The sequence below is a fragment of the Pan paniscus genome, chromosome 4 (genome assembly GCF_029289425.2).
Source record: "Pan paniscus chromosome 4, NHGRI_mPanPan1-v2.0_pri, whole genome shotgun sequence".
Lineage (NCBI taxonomy): Eukaryota > Metazoa > Chordata > Mammalia > Primates > Hominidae > Pan > Pan paniscus.
Window position 1 is genome coordinate 36,474,870 of NC_073253.2, and position 23,867 is coordinate 36,498,736.

The following is a 23,867-nucleotide window of genomic DNA, read 5'->3' on the forward strand; positions in this document are numbered from 1 at the left end:
ATTTTTTAAATATTTATTTATCATCCTCCTGTCTCCATTAAAATACAAATTCCACGAGGGCAGACAATTTAGTCTTTTGTGTTCTTTTCTATACCCAAACATCTAGAACAGTAGCACAATAAGTAGTTGTTGAATAAATGTCTTTTCTTAAAGAAAAAATGAAAAAAGGGGCCAGGCACGGTGGCTCACGCCTATAATCCCAGCACTTTGGGAGGCTGAGGCGAGCAGATCACAAGGTCAGGGGTTCAAGACCAGCCTGACCAAAATGGTGAAACCCCGTCTCTACTGAAAATACAAAAAGTAGTCAGGCATGGTGGCGCACGCCTGTAGTCGCAGCTGCTTGGGAGGCTAAGGCAGAAGAATCCCTTGAACTCAGGAGGCAGAGGTTGCAGTGAGCCAAGATCGTGCCACTGCACTCCAGCCTGGGCAACAGAGCGAGACTCCACCAAAAAAAAGAAAAAGAAAAAGGAAAGACATGGGGTTAACTTTTTTAACCTTTAAAAAAGATCTATGGAAAAGATTGGATAGATGTCAGAGGTACTTGATTGTAATAGCTAATGCTTGTTTGTAAAGTGAGACATAAGAAAGCTTAGATTTGGCTTGACGGCAAGTTTAAGAGACTGAGGTTTACTTGAGACTGACATTAGTATAAATTTAAAATGACTTAAAGAGGAAGTCATGGGTATTTGAACTATTTATATTCATTTCAGATCCTTTCTTTTACATCATTTTGTAAAAACTCCTTCGAAAAAAATAGTTCAGTGCTTATAGCTGACTTTTAGCTTCTTTCTCAAAAAAGAAAAAAATAATAAAAGAGGAATGAGAAAGTCAGCTTAAGTACTACCTTCCCTTATCTTTTGACTGAGATATAAGAATTATTTGTGACATAAATACATTTTATTTAAAGAAAGTTGAAGATTGGATCTGGGTTATTTTTTGGACAAGTTAGAATATAGTACTTGATTTCTAATTGTTAACAACTAATGTTTTAAAAAACAAATGTTAGAGACTGAAAAGGAATCTAAACCTTTCCCTTTTTCTAATTGTAATCATATTTTCAAATGTATATGGGATTTTTTTCTTAGTCTTTCCACAAATTATAAACAGCAGCATTTACCCTGCATTGAGCTGAAATGAATAAACATTTTTTAAATGAAAATAATGACAGTGAAAACCAATTTAGAAAAGAAAGGAAAAAGATGCACATAAATCACAGACACTTGGAAGAGCATGTAAGCAAAGCTAAGAACTACATTTTTCATATTTTACATTTTCTCTTTAAAATCACTTTCCAAATTGTTGATGGTTTGGCAGCTCCAGGGATGACATCAACTCTTCCATTGTGCAGTATCTGCTTGCTTTTAGATAACTTGGTGGCACTTTATCAGGTTTTGGTGATTAAGCTGAATTAAAAACCAACTGGATTTGAGTTTAAATTCTCCTAACTGCTAAACCAAACACACTCCTGACCCTAGGCCTACTTTTGAATACTTCTGAAAACTTATATTACCCATAGGCTGTTTTACTTCTAGAAACAAAAGTAAGCAAGTGAGAGAAAAATGCACTCCTTAGAGTTACTAACCACATCTGTCAAAATGCAGTATATTACCAGTGCAGCTGTTAAAATGCTTTTAAACCAGCCATCTTTTCTGCCTATCTTAACCTAACTGAAAACCAAGAGGACAATAATCTTGGCATTGTTTTCCTACTTCAGAAAATCACAGATAGTTATGAGCTACTGTCTCTGTCAGCAGTTGGGGGCAGATTCTGATGATTAGTTAAGTCATGATGAAAAGATAATACCAGAAATTAGGCTATTAATGGGGAAGAAAACAGCAGCCTGTGAACAGGTCTAATAACTTTCCTGCATATCCTAGGAACTCACCTGGGAATACTATGTGAAAATATTGGCATTCCACACATCTGGTCTACTACCCTACACTTAAAGCAGTGCCTTTCATACCTGAATGTGCACACGAATCACCTGATTCAGTCAGGCTGGGGTGGGGCCCAAATTCAGCATTTCTAACAGACTCCTGAGTGGTGCCAATACTGCTGGGTCTCTGACTACAATTTGAATATTGAGCCCCTAGTCTAGAGGACTTTCACCCAATTTGAAGCTCAATCTTTAGAATTTAAAATATTTGTATAAGTATTGAAGACTAAATATTTTTTCTAAGATATCTAATAAAGACAGAAATGTAAGACCTTGAATTTCAGAACTGTTTTATAAATTGTATTAGTCTGTTTTGCGTTGCTGTAAAGGAATATCTGAGACTGGGTAATTTAAAAGAGGTTTATTTCACTCATGATTCTGCAGGCTGTACAAGCATGGCACCAGCATCTGCTCAGCTTATGATGAGGCCTCAGACAGAAGGCAAAGGGAGAGTAGGTATGCACATGGCAAGAGTGGCAGCAAGAGAGATGCCAGGCTCTTTTAAAGAACAGCTCTTTAAAACATGAACAGAACAAGACTCAAGGAGGGCATCAAGCCATTTATGAGAGATCTGCCCCTATGGCCCAAACACTTCCCACTGTGCCCCCCCTCCAACATTGGGGATCACATTTCAACATGAGATTTGGAGGAAACAGATATCCAAATTATATCATAAGTAGTTATAGTCTCTTCCCCCACATTTCTATTTAAGCCAGTTGTATAGCAATTTACATTATCTTTCAGATAATCCAAATGCCAAAATGTTTTCTGATCCTAAAGTAACATGATGCATTTGCTGAAAAAAAGTTTAAGATATATTCAAGCCAGCAAGACATGAAGATTTTAGAGCTCATCGCAGAAGCTTGGTCTCTTTTCCTTTTGTTCCTGGTTTTCTCCTTATGTGAACATTCAGAAAGAAAACCCAAGCTTCTAAAAAATGGCAAGGAGCTCAGTATCTACCACCCTAGAAGAAGGTCCCTGGAAATCAAGAATCAGGTAGCAGATTTCTTCTCCTATGAACATTCTTAGGGAAACCCACTTAGGCTATGGGTTCTGACTTCTTTCAAGTACTTCCTCTGATCTTGCGGAAGTACTATGGATGGGTATAGGCAAACCCCAAAAAGTCCCCAGAAAGAGTTTTAGTAGAGAAACTAGGTGATTAGGAGTGCCACTACTTTGTGCAAAAGAGGAAAATTCCCTATACTCATGCCTCTTAAACGGCTGAGAGATTTCTGTGGCCTGGTATTAAACACCTTGCATTTGTTTGGGTAGTCAAAGTAGTCACTGGGACACCCATTGGTCAGTTACTCTGTCTCCAAGGGACACAGAGCATCTTGCCCAGTGTCATCATTTTGTGAGCTTGGCCGGCCTCCTGGACTCAGTGAGCCTGTTTTCTCACCTCCCAAAAATAAAAGCAAAAACACACAATTTCAGAGCATGTGAAAAATGGATCTAATCATCACATTTATAGGGACAATGGTAGAATTTATTAATGTTCCTACAGTTTTCCTTTAAAGTGTTTTGAGATTAGAAACAAAACATTATATGCAATATTTGAGAGGAAAAACCACAAAATAATAAAATTTTGTATTCAGTATCTCAGTTGTGTAAAAATAATATAGACATTAAAACAGGATTAGAGGCCAGGCATGTTGGCTCACGCCTGTAATCCCAGCACTTTGGGAGGCCGAGGCGGGCGGATCACGAGGTCAAGAGATCGAGACCATCCTGGCCAACATGGTGAAACCCTGCCTCTACTAAAAATACAAAAATTAGAAGAATGTATAACTAGAATAACCAATACAGAGAAGTGCTTAAAGGAGCTGATGGAGCTGAAAACCAAGGCTCGAGAACTATGTGAAGAATGCAGAAGCCTCAGGAGCCGATGCGATCAACTGGAAGAAAGGGTGTCAGCGATGGAAGATGAAATGAATGAAATGAAGCGAGAAGGGAAGTTTAGAGAAAAAAGAATAAAAAGAAATGAGCAAAGCCTCCAAGAAATATGGGACTATGTGAAAAGACCAAATCTACATCTGATTGGTGTACCTGAAAGTGATGGGGAGAAAGGAACCAAGTTGGAAAACACTCTGCAGGATATTATCCAGGAGAACTTCCCCAATCTAGCAAGGCAGGCCAACGTTCAGATTCAGGAAATACAGAGAACGCCACAAAGATACTCCTCAAGAAGAGCAACTCCAAGACACATAATTGTCAGATTCACCAAAGTTGAAATGAAGGAAAAAATGTTAAGGGCAGCCAGAGAGAAAGGTCGGGTTACCCTCAAAGGGAAGCCCATCAGACTAACAGTGGATCTCTCAGCAGAAACCCTACAAGCCAGAAGAGAGTGGGGGCCAATATTCAACATTCTTAAAGAAAAGAATTTTCAACCCAGAATTTCATATCCAGCCAAGCTAAGCTTCATAAGTGAAGGAGAAATAAAATACTTTACAAACAAGCAAATGCTGAGAGATTTTGTCACCACCAGACCTGCCCTAAAAGAGCTCCTGAAGGAAGCGCTAAACATGGAAAGGAACAACCAGTACCAGCCGCTGCAAAATCATGCCAAAATGTAAAGACCATCGAGACTAGGAAGAAACTGCATTAACTAACGAGCAAAATCACCAGCTAACATCATAATGACAGGATCAAATTCACACATAACAATATTAACTTTAAATGTAAATGGACTAAATGCTCCAATTAAAAGACACAGACTGGCAAATTGGATAAAGAGTCAAGACCCATCAGTGTGCTGTATTCAGGAAACCCATCTCACATGCAGAGACACACATAGGCTCAAAATAAAAGGATGGAGGAAGATCTACCAAGCAAATGGAAAACAAAAAAAGGCAGGGGTTGCAATCCTAGTCTCTGATAAAACAGACTTTAAACCAACAAAGATTAAGAGAGACAAAGAAGGCCATTACATAATGGTAAAGGGATCAATTCAACAAGAAGAGCTAACTATCCTAAATATATATGCACCCAATACAGGAGCACCCAGATTCATAAAGCAAGTCCTGAGTGACCTACAAAGAGACTTAGACTCCCACACAATAATAATGGGAGACTTTAACACCCCACTGTCAACATTAGACAGATCAACGAGACAGAAAGTCAACAAGGATACCCAGGAATTGAACTCAACTCTGCACCAAGCGGACCTAATAGACATCTACAGAACTCTCCACCCCAAATCAACAGAATATACATTTTTTTCAGCACCACACCACACCTATTCCAAAATTGACCACATAGTTGGAAGTAAAGCTCTCCTCAGCAAATGTAAAAGAACAGAAATTATAACAAACTATCTCTCAGACCACAGTGCAATCAAACTAGAACTCAGGATTAAGAATCTCACTCAAAGCTGCTCAACTACATGGAAACTGAACAACCTGCTCCTGAATGACTACTGGGTACATAACGAAATGAAGGCAGAAATAAAGATGTTCTTTGAAACCAACAAGAACAAAGACACAACATACCAGAATCTCTGGGATGCATTCAAAGCAGTGTGTAGAGGGAAATTTATAGCACTAAATGCCCACAAGAGAAAGCAGGAAAGATCCAAAATTGACACCCTAACATCACAATTAAAAGAACTAGAAAAGCAAGAGCAAACACATTCAAAAGCTAGCAGAAGGCAAGAAATAACTAAAATCAGAGCAGAACTCAAGGAAATAGAGACACAAAAAACCCTTCAAAAAATCAATGAATCCAGGAGCTGGTTTTTTGAAAGGATCAACAAAATTGATAGACTGCTAGCAAGACTAATAAAGAAAAAAAGAGAGAAGAATCAAATAGACACAATAAAAAATGATAAAGGGGATATCACCACCGATCCCACAGAATACAAACTACCATCAGAGAATACTACAAACACCTCTATGCAAATAAACTAGAAAATCTAGAAGAAATGGATAAATTCCTCGACACATACACTCTCCCAAGACTAAACCAGGAAGAAGTTGAATCTCTTAATAGACCAATAACAGGAGCTGAAATTGTGGCAATAATCAATAGCTTACCAACCAAAAAGACTCCAGGACCAGATGGATTCACAGCCGAATTCTACCAGAGGTACAAGGAGGAACTGGTACCATTCCTTCTGAAACTATTCCAATCAATAGAAAAAGAGGGAATCCTCCCTAACTCATTTTATGAGGCCAGCATCATTCTGATACCAAAGCTGGGCAGAGACACAACAAAAAAAGAGAATTTTAGACCAATATCCTTGACGAACATTGATGCAAAAATCCTCAATAAAATACTGGCAAACCAAATCCAGCAGCACATCAAAAAGCTTATCCACCATGATCAAGTGGGCTTCATCCCTGGGATGCAAGGCTGGTTCAATATACGCAAATCAATAAATGTAATCCAGCATATAAACAGAGCCAAAGACAAAAACCACATGATTATCTCAATAGATTCAGAAAAAGCCTTTGACAAAATTCAACAACCCTTCATGCTAAAAACTCTGAATAAATTAGGTATTGATGGGACGTATCTCAAAATAATAAGAGCTATCTATGACAAACCCACAGCCAATATCATACTGAATGGGCAAAAACTGGAAGCATTCCCTTTGAAAACTGGCACAAGACAGGGATGCCCTCTCTCACCACTCCTATTCAACATAGTGTTGGAAGTTCTGGCCAGGGCAATTAGGCAGGAGAAGGAAATAAAGGGTATTCAATTAGGAAAAGAGGAAGTCAAATTGTCCCTGTTTGCAGATGACATGATTGTATATCTAGAAAACCCCATTGTCTCAGCCCAAAATCTCCTTAAGCTGAGAAGCAACTTCAGCAAAGTCTCAGGATACAAAATCAATGTACAAAAATCACAAGCATTCTTATACACCAACAACAGACAAACAGACAGCCAAATCATGAGTGAACTCCCATTCACAATTGCTTCAAAGAGAATAAAATATCTAGGAATCCAACTTACAAGGGATGTGAAGGACCTCTTCAAGGAGAACTACAAACCACTGCTCAAGGAAATAAAAGAGGACACAAACAAATGGAAGAACATTCCATGCTCATGGGTAGGAAGAATCAATATCGTGAAAATGGCCATACTGCCTAAGGTAATTTACAGATTCAATGCCATCCCCATCAAGCTACCAATGACTTTCTTCACAGAATTGGAAAAAACTACTTTAAAGTTCATATGGAACCAAAAAAGAGCCCGCATCACCAAGTCAATCCTAAGCCAAAAGAACAAAGCTGGAGGCATCACACTACCTGACTTCCAACTTTACTACAAGGCTACAGTAACCAAAACAGCATGGTACTGGTACCAAAACAGAGATATAGATCAATGGAACAGAACAGAGCCCTCAGAAATAACGCCGCATACCTATAACTGTCTGATCTTTGACAAACCTGAGAAAAACAAGCAATGGGGAAAGGATTCCCTATTTAATAAATGGTGCTGGGAAAACTGGCTAGCCATATGTAGAAAGCTGAAACTGGATCCCTTCCTTACACCTTATACAAAAATCAATTCAAGATGGATTAAAGATTTAAACGTTAGACCTAAAACCATAAAAACCCTAGAAGAAAACCTAGGCATTACCATTCAGGACATAAGCATGTGTAAGGACTTCATGTCCAAAACACCAAAAGCAATGGCAACAAAAGCCAAAATTGACAAATGGGATCTAATTAAACTAAAGAGCTTCTGCACAGCAAAAGAAACTACCATCAGAGCAAACAGGCAACCTACAAAATGGGAGAAAATTTTCGCAACCTACTCATCTGACAAAGGGCTAATATCCAGAATCTACAATGAACTCAAACAAATTTACAAGAAAAAAACAAACAACCCCATCAAAAAGTGAGCGAAGGATATGAACAGACACTTCTCAAAAGAAGACATTTATGCAGCCAAAAAACACATGAAAAAATGCTCATCATCACTGGCCATCAGAGAAATGCAAATCAAAACCACAATGAGATACCATCTCACACCAGTTAGAATGGCAATCATTAAAAAGTCAGGAAACAACAGGTGCTGGAGAGGATGTGGAGAAATAGGAACACTTTTACACTGTTGGTGGGACTGTAAACTAGTTCAACCATTGTGGAAGTCAGTGTGGCGATTCCTCAGGGATCTAGAACTAGAAATACCATTTGACCCAGCCATCCCATTACTGGGTATATACCCAAATGACTATAAATCATGCTGCTATAAAGACACATGCACACGTATGTTTATTGCGGCATTATTCACAATAGCAAAGACTTGGAACCAACCCAAATGTCCAACAATGATAGACTGGATTAAGAAAATGTGGCCCATATACACCATGGAATACTATGCAGCCATAAAAAATGATGAGTTCATGTCCTTTGTAGGGACATGGATGAAATTGGAAATCATCATTCTCAGTAAACTATCGCAAGAACAAAAAACCAAACACCGCATATTCTCACTCATAGATGGGAATTGAACAATGAGATCACATGGACACAGGAAGGGGAATATCACACTCTGGGGACTGTGGTGGGGTGGGGGGAGGGGGGAGGGATAGCATTGGGAGATATACCTAATGCTAGATGACGAGTTAGTGGGTGCAGCGCACCAGCATGGCACATGTATACATATGTAACTAACCTGCACAATGTGCACCTGTACCCTAAAACTTAAAGTATAATTAAAAAAAAAAAATTAGCTGGGCATGGTGGCACACATCTGTAGTCCCAGCTACTCAGGAGGCTGAGGCAGGAGAATGGTGTGAACCTGGAAGGCAGAGCTTGCAGTAAGCCGAGATCGCGCCACTGCACTCCAGCCTGGGTGACAGAGGAAGACTCCGTCTCAAAAAACAAACAAACGAAGAAAAAAACAGGATTAGAAAGAGTATACCAAAATGTTATAATGGTCAGTTAGCTTTAGAGGGTGAGATTATGGATAATTTTTAGTATCGTTTTTATTCAATTCAGTGTACCTATTACTTTTGCAACTAAATTTTTGAAAAAGAACAAAGAAAAAAGGCAACAAAGCAACACTGATCAGGCTGAAGGTCTCCTGGGCCTAAACCTCCCAACCACCAAGAGTGTCAAAATCTCTGTTCAGGGACTTGGGTCTATAGTTAATTGTTGGATGTTTTTATGTGGTATAAATCTGTGTACTGCCTTGATGACAGTAATAAACTAGAGTGTCTTGATAAAGACCAAAGTCATCAATTTTCCAAAATCTGTATTTGATTAATTCTCCAAAGGTCCAGGTCAATGTTATTCCTCAAACTTTATTATTTTAACATAGAAGCCCAAAGTTTCCAAGTCTGTCAGAAAATTCATTATCACTGTAAAACAGCAAAAGGTCACAAAATGTCTCTTTCCACAATAAAATAGCATATAAGAAAAAATCTCTTTTTCTCAACAATTCATTACCCCAACAGAAACCAAAAAACCTTTGACATTTCAGGTCTTTTTGCTTCAGGGGAAATAAATGTTCCATAGATCATGGAGAAAAATGACAAACAAATTAATGAAAAACAAATACACTCCTGCAGTATCCCCAGCCATGCCAGACCAAACAAGTCAGAGTCAGCTTTTATTCTTGGGTCTTTCCAACTCTGAAGAGTGACAGTTTCCATAATGGCATCAGCACTTTAGTTAGAGAAAGCTGTACACACACCAAAGAAACACAAATTAAAGAAACATGTGGTAGAAAAACAGAAAGAGGAATTCTGTTATTTCATGCATATTTAACTCTAGTGGGAAAGTCATTGCTGGCAAAGTGTTATTGAAATCTTGAGCTAATAAGTAGAAGCATTCTAGAAGATATGCACCGCCTCCTCATAGTGCTTTATACAAAATTGTAACTTGACTGAATTTAGCAGTGCTCAATTTTCCCACATTCTAAAAATTCCTTCCTTGAATTCTGCCTCACTCTCACCACTAAACCTTGTCAGAAGTAGTTTGCATGTGCTTTCTCCATATCTTCAATTTCCATTCATTTACTAATTTTAACACCAAATACATTTCCATTTTCATTATTTGTTTAAACACAGCCATACAAATAAAACCAAAATTGGCCCAGTGCAGTGGCTCATGCCTGTAATCCCAGCACTTTGGGAGGCCGAGGTGGGTGGATCATCCGAGGTCAGGAGTTCGAGACCAACCTGGCTGACATGGTGAAACTCCGTCTCTACTAAAATTACAAAAAAATTAGCTGGGCGTGATGGTGGACGCCTGTAATCCCAGCTACTCAGGAGGCTGAGGCAGGAGAATAGCTTGAACCCGGGAGGCAGAGGTTGCAGTGAGCTGAGATCACGCTATTGCACTGTAGCCTGGGTGACAAGAGCAAAACTCCGTCTCAAATAAATAAATAAATAAATAAATAAAACAAAACAAAATTCACTATGACCCTTATTCCCTGTCCCCCTCCACAGAGGTGACCACTGCTAACCGTTTTGACTTTATAGACCACTTTAGATGTGCTTATGTGTACAATATGGATTTATGGAGCTGTGGTGTGTACAATACTTTTTTTTTTTTTTTTTTACATAGATAGTATCATATAAAATGTTGTGGGGGTTTTTTTTTGCCACATACTTTTTTCTGTCAATGATCTGTCTTGGAGATGTTTCCAGATCCGTAAGTATAAATCAGTGGTTTTCAACCAGGGGCTAGTGAGCCCCCCAGGGGAGATTTGGCAATTTTTGCAGGCATTTTTGGTGGTCACGACCTGAGTGGGGAATGCTATTGGCATCTAGTAGGTAGAAGTCAGGGATGTACTAAACATCCCACAATGCACAGAACAGCCCTATGACAAAGAGTTTTCCACCTGAAATGTCAATAATGCTGAGGCTGAGAAACCCTGATAAAGGTCTACTTTATTCTTTTAACTGCTGCATGGTATTCTGTAGTTTATTTAGCCAGTCATGTAGCAGTGTATATTTAGATGATTTTTTTTTTCTTTTTTGAGTTGGAGTCTTGCTCTGTTGCCCAGGCTGGAGTGCAGTGGTGCGATTTCGACTCACTGCAACCTCTACCTCCCAGGTTCAAGTGATTCTCCTGCCTCAGCCTCCCGAGTAGGTGGGACTATAGGCGTCCACCACCACACCCAGCTAATTTTTTGTAATTTTAGTAGAGACTTTTAAAAACATGTTTATTTGTAGATATCAGTGAATGTTTCTTCCATTTACTTTTGACCCAACTGCAATCAACCTTCTTTCCTAAATATCCCTAAATCCATTGCTACTGCTATAACAAAATACCACAGACTGGGTAATTTATAAATAATAAAACTTTATTTCTCACAGTTCTGGAGGCTGGGAAGTCTAAGACTGAGGTGCCGGCAGATTTGGTGTCTGGTGAGGGCTCCTTTCTGCTTCCAAGATGGTGCCCTGTGGCTGCATCTTCCAGAGGAGAGAAACATTGAGTCCTCACGTGGCAGAAGGGACAAAAGGGGAAAAGGGAAGAACTCTCTTCCTCAGGTTCTTGGATAAAGGCACTAATCCTATCCATGAGGGTGGAGCCCCCAGGGCCTAATCACTTCCCAATGGCCCCACCTCTTAATGCCATCACCTTGGGGGTTCCAACATATGGATTTTGGAGCAACAAACCATAGCAGCCCCCTCCAGGTGACCAGTGGGTTTTCTGAATCCCTTGGCTCCTTTTCAGCATGAGCTGACTTGGCCCTTCTGTGCCATTTGCCAGTGCTTGTCCTAAAGCACTTGGCCTCCCAGGCCCCTTGGCTCTGCCTTTTTCCTCTCTACCTCTGTGGCCCCCTTCAGTCTCTGTGGCTCTGCCATCTCCTGAGCTCTTGCTGTCACAGTGCTAGGCATTAAGGATATGAAGACGAACTGTGGAAGGTCCCAGCCCTGGAGACCCTCCAGTCTAGAAGACAAGCACATACACAAATCTCCCAAAGGGAAGCATCACCTAGTCAGGGCACATTTGAAGTGTGCTGAGTGATTGAATAAATAACTAAATATAGTAGATTTTAGAGGACAGTGGGAAATGTTTTTCTTTCATGATTCAGAATTTACTGCATATTTTATCTTCATGATACCTTTTCTCACAACATACGTTTTTAAAAAAATAAGTCACGAAAAAGACTTTCCTCACATTTTCCCACCCACAGTCTTTTTGTCTGCCTTGAAACAGCAACTGCATTGTTTCACATACAGGGAATGCACTTGGTCTTTGCCAAGGCAGAGAACAGATCAAATTTGAGAAGCAGCCCTGCTTGCTGCTGGCTGAGGGATGGGAAGTGAGGTTGGCCCTCAGAGCTTCCTTCCCCTACCCTTTCTTTCAACCTCCTCATGGTGGTAGGACCATCACCTCCCAGCAGCCCCTTCCTTACTCCTGTGGGGAGATTTCAGAAGCAGACTGAGTGGCAACTGCCGCCTGGCCCTTTTCTCCCTGGATCAAGGGATCTTAAGCACCTACCTGAAACCTAACAGCAAAGGAAATCTCAACTATAAATCTAACTCCATGCAGAAATTAAACTCCTTCAACGGGTATTCAGTGCTCACTGTGCAGGCCCCAGGGAAGTGTAAAGATCAATGGGACATGGCCTCTGCCCCTAAGGAGCCAGAGAGGGCCAGGGCAAGGGTGGGAGGGGGCATCTATAAACAACTGCTTGCAATGCAAAACAGAATCAAGTTAGTCCTAAAAAGAGGATTGAGCAAAGTTGCTTAAGGAGAAAGGGAGGATTCATTATGATAGGAGATCAAGCAAGACACTTGAAAAGCATGTCCCTTCTGGTAGCGGGCGCCTGTAGTCCCAGCTACTCAAGAGGCTGAGGCAGGAGAATGGCGTGGACCCAGGAGGCGGAGCTTGCAGTAAGCCGAGATTGAGATCACGCCACTGCACTCCAGCCTGGGCGACAGAGCGAGACTCCGTCTCAAAAAAAAAAAAAAAAAAAGCTTTATTTGATGGGTTCTTTCCATTTAAACCCAAGGAAAGTGGGGTTTCTGAAAGAAGAAATGAAATGCCAACTGTGCAAGATTCTAGATGGCCATTCTGCTGAGCACCATGTAGTTTGGGTAAAGCCCTGAACCTTACAAATGGGACTTTTTATCTCAGATATGTATCTCAGATGCAGGACTTTTATCTCAGATATAACTAAGAGTATCCAAGATTGCAGCTGTCTCGGCCCTAGATGCTCAAGCCTGTGCAGCCTTAGTTGTATATCAGAGATCTACAGAGATCTTAGTTGTATATCAGAGATCTACAGAGATCTTAGCTGTATATCAGAGATCCACAGAGATCTTAGTTGTATATCAGAGATCTTTCTTTTGGGGGGCAGCACAGGGGGACGGAGTCTTGCTCTGTCACCCAGGCTGGAGTGCAGTGGTGTGATCTTGGTTCACTGCAACCTCTGTCTCCTGGGTTCACGTCATTCTCCTACCTCAGCCGGCTGAGTAGCTGGGACCACAGGTACGTGCTGCCATGCCCAGCTAATTTTTTTGTATTTTTAGTAGAGACGAGGATTTACCATGTTGGCCAGGCTGGTCTTGAACTCCTGACCTCAAGTGATCCACCTGCCTTGGCCTCCCAAAGTGTTGGGATTACAGATGTAAGCCACTGTGCCCAGCCCTTAGTTGTATATCAGAGACATTTTTTGTTTTGTTTTTTTGGGTTTTTTGAGACAGAGTCTCGCTGTCACTCTGTTGCCCAGGCTGGAGTACAGTGGCGTACTCTCAGCTCACTGCAACCCTTGCCTCCCAGGTTCAAGAGATTCTCCTGCCTCAGCCTCCTGAGTAGCTGGGAGTACAGGCACATGGCACCACACCCAGCTAATTTTTGTATTTTTAGTAGAGAGGTGGTTTCACCATATTGGTCAGCTGGTCTCGGACTCCTGACCTTAGGTGATCCACCCCTCTTGGCCTCCCAAAGTGCTGGGAGTACAGGTGTGAGCCACTGCGACCGGCCTATCAGAGATCTTAATTTGATTTATTTCTGTTCAAATCAGATCTCACTCTTAAAGGCACCCATTTATTGCCCCAGACCTGACTGTAGATATTCTGCAGGATCTACACATACTTTTGTCTTTATTTATATATCTATTTGCTTATGTTGAAGCCGAGTGGGTCCTGGGAACATAAAGGATATAGCTCAAGGATAGAGGCTTTTACCATAAATTGCCAAAGCTCACCTAGAGAAAGAACAGAGAGGAAGCTGTGAAGGATGTGTGGGTTTGGGGAGGGAAGCATAAACCAGAGAGAGTGAAGCAGTTGGATAATTGGTCAGTGAACAAGGACAACAGTGGTCACCATAGCTGTTGTTATTTTGTGCCTACTAATGATCATTCTTTATCTCTCCCAGTAGAGAACTGATTGAACTGAAGTCCGGAAGACAAGGAGGGTACTGCTACAGAAGGGCCCAGAGGGCTGCTGCATTTATTTCCTATCGCTGTATAGCAAATTACCACAAATTTAGCAGCTTAAAATAACACCTGTTTACTACCTCACAGTTCTGTAGGTCTGAAGGCTGGGCAGGCTCAACTGGGTTCTCTGCTTAGGGTCTCAGAGGGCTGAATTCAAGGTGTCAGTCAGGTTGGGCTCTTACCTGGAGGCTTTGCAGAAGAACCTTCTTCCAAGCTTGCTCAGGTTGTTGGCAGAATTCAGTTGCTGTGGTTGTAGGACTGAAGTCCCTGTTGTCTCTGCAAGGACTACCCTTAGCTTCTCAAGTTCTTGTCCCATTGACCCTTTCATGGTAAAGTCACCAATGGAGAAGCTTCCTCTTGTTGAATCCCTCTCACAATTAGAATCTCTCAACTGTAACAAGAATCTCGCTTCTGTAACAAGCTGGAGAAAATTCCCTACTTTTAAAAGGCTCATGTGATTAGGTTAGGCCCGTGCAGATGCTCTCTGATTAGTAACCTTAATGGCATCTGCAGAATTCCTTTTCCCACCAAACATAACATAATCGCAGGAGTAACACCAGGGGGTGAAGATCGTGGAGCCCTTGGTTCCACCTGACCTTGGAATGACACCTGGAAATCCAGGGTTCAGGGACCAGAAATCTGTGACTGAGGGTGGGGCTGGGGAGTGACACACGGAAGGGAAATATTCTCCGGGAGCCAAACAGAGAAGGACTTTTGGAGGCAGAATTTGCTGACAGAGCTAATCAAGCCCCTTTAACCAGTAAGAGTCTTTGTTGAGCACCTTCTTTTCTAGGCCCTGTTAGGCACTAGAATAATGAAGGAGACAGTCCTTGCCCTTTAGGAATTCACAGTCTAGTGAGATTGTAAGAAATCTCCTGGACTAGAAATGCAGTCCTGATACAACTGTACCCTGAGAAATCTGTATATTTTCAGGAAAGTCATTTTGTGTGTTTTACAGACTGGCCTGAGTGCTCGCTGCTGTTGTAGCTACCACCAACTTTCTACTGAAGATGATAACCCAGGGCATAAGAAATGACTTCAGACCCAAGGTTCTGAAAGGGCCCCTCAAGGCCTCGGGTGGCTACTGCAGAAGTGGCAGAAGAGGCGGGAACTAGGAACCTGGCATCATAGGAAAAGTGCCTTCTCCAAGAAAGAAGGGGCCCCAGGAGGCTGTCTTACTTAGATCAACCATAAACTACCACAGATGGGTCATTTCTTATATTATTTCAAAATATCTTTGGAGATGAGAATTCATTTGTGTCCTTCATAGACCAAAGTTCTTTGTGTTACCTTTTCCCAAAAGAAAATTCCTTTCCCTTTATTCATTCCTTGTGGAAATAAAATGCAAGCCCTTTATACTTGTCTTACAGTAATATGGCACATGCAGCTTACTTTTGAGCATCCCAGTGAATAATGTTTGGAACTTTTCTTATTACCTAGTAGCATATAGAGAAGAGTGAAGTCAGCTAAAAACAGAAATTTTGAAAAGCCATCTTCAGGAAAATGTAGGCCCACATGCTTTCCTCCACCTTTTTTGACAGGCTGCCACATACAGTTTCACAGGTTGCTAACTGCACAGGGGCACAGCCTGTCCTCCATTTGCCAAGTCACACTTTCTGGCACAGAGAGGGGTGTCTTGTTCTAATTTATCTTTGTGGCCTGCTCTCTTCTGTTCTTGAAGCTGCAAGCCACAGTGAGATGAGTGAAAAGCAGTCAGTCTCATAGAAAAAAGCAGGGAAAAAGCAATAGAGACAAGAAGGAAAGCCAAGGAAAGGATTCTTGGGGAAGGTCGACAGGGAAGGGTGGAGAAGGGGAAAGGAGATGACCATTATGATCTTCTAATTAGGAGTTTAGGGGAGATCGTTTGCCTTATTCAGCAACCATGCGACTAGAAAATAAGTAATCTCTTTAAAATAATGCTTTACTGCAGTCAACTTCAATAATCTTTTCGATAATTGGGTTGTGATTAAACTTACAGGCACAAGACTAAATAATCCCAACGCCTTTAACTTTGCACATTGTTTTTTGTTTGGTTGGTTGGTTTTGTTGTTTTAGTTTGGGGTTTTTTTTTTACTTTGTGTGCCCTTATATATTCAACAAATACTTCTTGGTACCCATTCTATTCATAGCACTCTCTTAGTCCTTGTATACAGGGGTCCTCAATCCTTGGTGTGAATTAAAGTCACCTGGGCAGCATGCTGAAAATGCAGCTTCCTAGGCCCTCCCTTCATGCAGCTTCAGGATCTTTCAGCTATATTTTGATCAAACATCCAAGGAATTTCTGGTGATTCAAGGACCACACTTTGAGGAAGGTTGCTGTAGACATGGAAAGCATATAATCCATAGTTCTTTGTCCTGTAAGAGCATATAACTGAGTTAGGGAACAGGAGGTAGACATACATAAAGTTAACGAACAACACCCAACGGTGGGTGCTACAGAAGCAAGTGAGTAACAGAGAAAATGATGAACCAGTGACATATTAGGTGGGAAGAGGAAGAATGTTCCTACATGGAATTCCCTGAAGACTTCAAAAAAAAGAGTGGGCCTTTAAAAGAGAGGAGAGACCATTTCAGTTGGGAAAAATATGTAAATAAAGGCACAGTAGCTTTATGTGGTGAGAGACTTAGGGAAAGACTGACTCAACATCTCATGGCTTCATGATGATCCTTTTTGACCCACAGGCTCTTTCTCCTTTCTTATTAGGTTGCTTTTAAGACTATTTCATAAGGGATCGCAGATGTGCATGTAAAAAGAGATTAATCACTGTTGAAATGTATGTGCTGACTGATTTGTGTGTTACACTATTGAAAAACTGTATAGACTCCAAATGGCATCTGATTATTAAATTCAGATGCCAGAGTCTTTGATTAACAGCATGTCTTTTTGCTCTGTATATTTTCCTTCAGAAGTAGCAGGGCTTGCGGACATCTCAAGCTATGCCACAGAAGAGTCAAATAGAGGAAGTGGTCATGAAATTAAATGTGAAGACAGTCTATTAACTTTTGCAATACAGAACCTTTGTTTACTCATAAAATCCGTATTTGGAGCTCATTCTTTCCAAATGGATTATTATCTAAGTGTTTTTATTGGAGACTGTTTGGTACTTGTGTTTTATAGTTATTTTTCTTTCACTCAAACAATTTTGTATATTAGAAAACAATTTCAGCAAATATTTTATATTTAAAAAATCAGAAGAAAATGAAGATGACCCTCTCTTTTGCCAGTACTCATAATAAATACAAAATGAGAAGAGATTTTTATAGTACTGCATGACTCCATTATCTGGAGTACAAATCACTGCTTTTTTTTTGTTTTGTGAGACAGGGTCTCCCTCTGTCCTCCAGGATGAGCACAAAGGCATCCTCTCGGCTCACTGCAGCCTTGAGCTCCCTGGCTCAAGTGATCCTCCCACCTCAGCCTCCTGAATAGCTGGGACCACAGGCATGTGCTACCATGCCCAACTAATTTTTTATTTTTTGTAGAGATGGGGACTCGCTTTGCTGCCCAGGCTGGTCTTGAATTCCTGGACTCAAGTAATCCTCCTACCTCAGCCTCACAAAGTGTTGGGATTACAGGTGTGAGTCACTGTGCCTGGCCTTGCATTTTTTAAAAGTGATAAATGCTGTATGACTTCAGGTAGAGATTATATCTCATGTTTAATTTGTATAACTGCATAAGTAGAAAAACTGTTCATGAAAATATATTGGCTGGGCGTGGTGGATCACACCTGTAAACTCAGCACTTTGGGAGGCTGAGGTGGGTGGATCTCCTGAGGTCAGGAGTTCAAGACTAGCCTGGCCAACATGGAGAAACCCCATCTCTACTAAAAATACAAAAATTAGCCGGTGTGGTGGTACATGCCTGTAATCCCAGCTACTTGGGAGGCTGAGGCAGGAGAATCACTTGAACCCGGGAGGCAGAGGTTGCAGTGAGCCGAGATTGCACCACTGCACTCCAGCCTGGGTGACAGAGCAAGAGAAAAAAAAAAGAAAGGAAGGAAGGAAGAAATTTACTTATTCTATCTCTGTACACATAATTTGTAAAGTTTTTTATCATCAATTATTATTATAAATTTTTTTGAGACAGGGTCTCACTGTGTTGCCCAGGCTGGAGCATAGTGGTGTGAGCACGACTCACTGCAGCCTCGATCACCTGGGCTCCAGCAATCCTCCCATATCAGCCTCCTGAGTAACTGAGACTATAGGCACATGCCACCATGCCCAGTTAATTTTTGTATTTTGTAGAGACAGGGTTTCGCCATGTTACCCAGGCTGGTCTTGAACTCCTGAGCTCAAGCAATCCACCTGCCTCAGCCTCCCAAAGTGCTGGGATTACAGGCATGAGCCACCATATCAGCTCATCAATTATTATTAAACTCATGTGTACCAGTACAATTTCAAGCCCTCTAAGCTGCATTTAATGCTAAATTGTGATATCGTGTGTGTGTGTGTGTGTGTGTGTGTGTGTGTTTGAACAGAATGTTCATATGACTTCATTTCTATAATAATGTGATAATACAAATATTTGGGGTCATTTTAATCGTATTAGCATTTATCTTTACCAAATTGATTTGATTGTTGTGTAGCCACTTCTCATCTGTTACATATACACGTTTTACATATCATTCAAACTTGAAATTTCCTTGAACAACTTTCCCAGCCTGGTTTCGGATGATTGCTTGTTGAGACTTTGTCCATGCTCTGTCCTCCCCTCCCCACTGTAAATACTCTTCTTTTGGGCTAGGGGGCTGTGCCCTCCAGGGTATTGTTTTCCTTCCTGTTCAGTGCCCATGCTCTTGCCTGTGTTTCTCCTGTACCTTTCCCAGGACCTAGCAGACAGCCGAGCACCTGCCCACTGCTCTGTAAATACTGACCTGCACCTCAAGTGGGGTAGCCTTTGTGTACTTTCCCATTTCCAAGGTGATTTGCCTGTGAATCCCATATGTGAACACATATGCAGATGTCCCTGATGTGCTCTTTCCTGCTTGGAGGCACGTGCAAGGATGTGGCACTTTTTCTAATTGCTTGAACAGTCAAGTGGATCTCTCTTAGGCAGCACTTGGCCAAAAATTCTGAATATTTAATCACTGGTACAGGATTAGTTCAGTTGGCCAAAAAGAAAAAAAAAAATGTATGGATGAAATGTGAATACACTGTTAACTTTTTCATCTGCCTTTATAATTAGTGTTTTTTCAATATTAAGTTTCTGCTTTTTATACTGAGTTTTTAGGGAAAAAATATGGGAAGGATTCCATATTCATTGCTTCACACGATCTATAGTTCCTGAGATAACTATATAATTATGAATGTTGATACACCCATAAGAGACTTTGCTTTTTCCTCTCACACATCTGTTTTGCTTTAGGCAAGAGAACTTTCTCATGCCAGAATGGCTGCAGTGGATGTAGGCAGTCTGCTTTATGTTGAGCCTCTACAATTCACAGATGCAAATGTTTAAAAGGTTAACATAGTTATTTCTTCATCTGAAACAAAAGTCCCTAGTCACTACTTTTGTCCTTTAAAAAAAATTGTATTCTGTTATAAATCCATTGTGTGTAATCCTTATACCCTTGTCTCATAATCCTCATATCAGAGCTGAATTAACTCTTTTGTGGCCTCCTGTGATGAATTTCAGTTGTCCTGCTAGTTTCTCTTGCTGGTGTGATTGTGTCCTCTTGATGGAATTTAGGTTCTTAGGGAGAGAATGAGGGAAGCAGCTTCTCTACCCAGAACAGAATCCCACTAACCGAAAGAATGCTGCCCTGCAAAAAAGTTTCTAATGTATCCATGTGTGATCTCAATTATTTAATCAACAAACATTCCAGAGCATCCATTGTTTCACTGTACTAGGAAATGGGGGCAAGACCGGGATAGTATACGGAGGCTAACCTCAGCAAATGCAGTCCAGTTGGAAAGATGAAACCTAACATGATAATAGGATGGCAGTGGGTTGTGAGTGTCAAACGCATGCTTCTGTACTGCGCTCCTGCTGCCTCCAAAAGCAGGGGGAGCCTTCAGTTCATCACGCCTACAGCTCTGGACATTTTTTCATGTTGTTAAATTAATCTAACATTGTAGGATCTGAATTTTCTATAGAAACTTTACCTAACCTTTCTTGTATTGCTAATTTGTTGTATTGAGTAAGCCTTCTGTGTAGAAAACAGTTTGACTATGTTAACAACACTATGTCAAAGATTCAAAGCCTTTGAGAGCTTAGGAGAAATCCAACCCCAGTCATTTTCTGACACAACTGAACACAGTACTCTGTGGTTGAAAGTTCCTGAAACTCCCAAAGCACAGGAAGGCTGACTACAGATCCTAAAGATGTTTAACTCACATAGTCCCTGGTGGCACTTACTGTTTGCAGCTGGAAGGCCTTGTATTTTCTTAAAATGCATCCTAAATAAAAACTCAAAAGCCATTCAATGCTAATTCAAGTTTCATGGTTAAAGGCGCAGCTTTGCTGGCATCTAGAATTAGAACCGTGTGGTGTGTCCCCCAGAAAACGAGCTCTCATGGCAAAAACAGACAAACTCTACCCCCTGCCAAACTAACTGTCAGCAGAAATCTGGTCTGCTTTCTGAAATGGGATGTAGGTTTCCAAATTCTCTAGACAATCTCTTTCCAAAGCAAAGGAGAAACAAATAACTCACAGGCACCAACTGCATTTTCTGTTCAAAGCAAGAAGGGTTTTCACTGTGCTGTTTTTACCTGTCATTTCACAACTCAGTTCTCTCTGGAGCACTTGTACCAAGGGTACAAGAAAGTCATGAGGGTACAAGAAAGTCATGAGATCAGAGAGCTGGTTTTGGACATGCACTTAATCACTCCCATCCTTATTTCCCCTGCTTCCCTGATGCCCCTGAATAGCAGGCTCTGTCCCTGAAAGAGAAATGAGAGTTAAAGAAATGACCACTTAACCTTTTCCTTTGGTAGGGAGGTTCTAGGAGGCCAGTGAAGCTTGCGGGGGTCAGGAAATTTGAGAAGTGAATGGAGATTAGGAGAACAGAGTTTGCTCCAGATGAGCTTTGGAGCTGTGCCTTTTCTTCTGGAACTCACTACCGGATCAAGGGGTCTAGTGGGGTGCCCACCACACTGGCCACCAGACCAGGCTTGATGGAAAGGGCCCAGAGATGGGTCCTGCTTGTGCAGTCTACAACTGCCAGCATCAGCTGCCACCTATTCCTCTCTGTGGCCCATGGTCAGCCAGAATCAGAGGGCCAAAGCAATGGGCCTGTAGCTTGAGAAGTGTGTCAGCAGGCTGGGGTTCAATGCCAGGCCTACAGGCCTGCAGTGGAGAGGGCAAGGCTAGCTCCAGGTCCGATGGGCAGGTTGCCAGGACGTGATTTTCAGAGCAGGAAAGTGGAGTGAAGCGTGACTGGCAGTGAGTGTGAGCAGACAGCTGCAGAGTCGTCTCTGCCTAGTGTTAGGCCTGGCCGCAGGCTCTGGCGGCCCTCAGCCTGACCGTAGGATGGGTCTCCCAGCTTCAGCTGAAGGCAAGAAGTGCCGCTGACTTGGGGAGCTGAGCCAGACCTGGCTCCTGCCCTCCTCCCTGAACATGCTCCAGGATCATCTGTCTCCTTGTTGTTCCTCACTCTTTTTAGCTCTCCACGGGGCTGGCCTTTGTTGTAGACAGAGAAGAGAGGCACTGTGTTATGTGCCGAAAGCTCTGTCCCAAGACACCTACACCACCAATGTGCTGCCGTGCTTTTCCTCATGCTGTTCCCGTTGCCCAAGTGACCTTTCCTGCCTTTCTCTGCCTGGTAAAATCTGGCTTGTTCTTTGAGATCCCAGTTCAAATGTAAGCTTCCTTGGCAAGGCCTTCCCAGCTGCTCTGACCACCACCTTTCCTGGCAGGATTGCATACTGATTGCAGCCCCATCGGTGCCCGCTCAGCGTGTTCTATGCACCTCTAGCCCATTATGATAGAGTTATTTATTCACATTCTTTGTTAGATGCTGAATCTGTCCAAGACAGGGACCTGGATATCTGTCCATTCATCTCTGTATCCCTCCCAGCACAGTGCCTGAAACACAGTTTGTCATTTATACATGTCTGTTTTGCAAATCCGTTATCTGAGATGAAAGCCTGTAGATTTCATTAACATCTTAGCTCTGACTAGTTGAGAAATCAAAAGTAGGGCACATGGCACAGCTAACACATATTGGCGTCTTGCTGTGTGCTGCCCTAGCCACCCCGTATCCAGCAAAAAGTCACACATCGTTGACCCGAGCAGAGGGAGCCCAGGGGGCCATCCTGTGTCCCTCCAGCATCACTGCAAACAGGGTGGGGGCACTAGTGGAGGCAGGAGCGCTGACCTGTCTTGAAGGCTGAGAGTAAGATGGGTCCCTTGTGGCCTTCAAAAGTATTTGGACTTCTGAAGCTGCCTGTGGCTCCGGAAATCAGGGAAATGCTTTAGTGGGAGTGCTTCTGTGTGCGGGGAGGTGTAAGTGCAACATGAACTGAATCTCACTCCACCCAGTACAGGATGTGCCCGGAGAGCATGCTGAGCTACCCTGTGCCAGCTACGTGCTCTAGAACAGCATCCTCCCAGCCACCCAGGAGGTCATACAGGCCTCGTCATCAGAAAAGTGGCTTAAAAACCATGTGGAGTCAGACCATTTGAACACTAACTAGAAATGGGAGGCTATTAGGGAATTATTGTGAATGTTCTAGGAAACATTGCTCATCTTTGCACATTAAATTCCTACTAATATAATAGTATCATGATTATGAGGGGTTTATTTTTTTAAGGATCCTTGTCTTTTAGGGATATATGCCAAAATATTTACTGATGAAATATGATGGTTGGAATTTGCTTGGAAATAATATGGGGAGGAGGGGATGGGAGGTAAAGATAAAGAAAATTGGCCACAAGTTGATGATTGTTGAGTACATGGTGTTTATTATGATGCTCAGTCTACTTCTGTGCATGTTTGACATTTTTCATGACAAGGTGTTTTTTAAGTATTTGAGAGATTAAGGGGAAACAGTATTTTGTTCTCATCCCTTCGTTTCTTGGATTTGCTTTATTGTCCCTTTTCCTCACCCCTGGTTACCTCTGAGGATCTCCTAGTTAGAGAAGAGGGTCCAAATTGTTGTTCTATCTAACCTTTTGGTACCTTCTTAAAAGGCCTTCCCTTAAGGTTCCCCAAATATGTTTAAAAGTCTTTGGAAATTAGGTGCATTTCCTCCCATTGGCTCAGGAAGGGGTGGGGAGCAGCATATGGTACTGGAAACCAGGCTCCCTTGAAGTGCTCCTTGCCCGGGCTTAGGCTCTGTTGAGGTGAATCACTTGCCTCCCTCCAATGAGGAGTATGCTTTCCTGAGGTTGTAGAAGAGAAATGTGCCATTTTCACTGTGCCTGTACCCAAGGGAGCCAGAATGGGAGCATTTTAAAAGAAAGACACTTTCATATGACTAAATCAACCTGGAAGCCAACTGATGAAGATGTGCTATCTGATAGAGCTTGGGGACCACCAACCAACTGGGAACATAAAATGTGGAGGGCAGGCTTGGCCCTGGATTATTGACTCTCTCAAATGTTTCTATTATGTCTCACTCTTAAGGAGGGAGA

At 41.8% G+C, this 23,867-nt stretch overlaps 1 protein-coding gene across 2 annotated transcripts in view; it reads left to right on the forward strand.

Annotated features, from left to right (window-relative positions):
- The window catches only part of ARSB (arylsulfatase B), a 208,582-nt gene that overhangs the window by 155,066 nt on the left and 29,649 nt on the right, over positions 1-23,867 (forward strand). Inside the window, exon 7 of one of the 2 annotated variants that reach the window (XM_034959910.4) lies at positions 15,249-19,000. The exons of the other annotated variant lie outside the window; for it this stretch is intronic. Coding sequence (XP_034815801.1) covers positions 15,249-15,277 — 29 coding nt within the window. The 3' untranslated portion in view covers positions 15,278-19,000. Of the gene's footprint in view, positions 1-15,248; positions 19,001-23,867 lie in introns of those variants that run through there. 2 annotated transcript variants of the gene reach the window in all.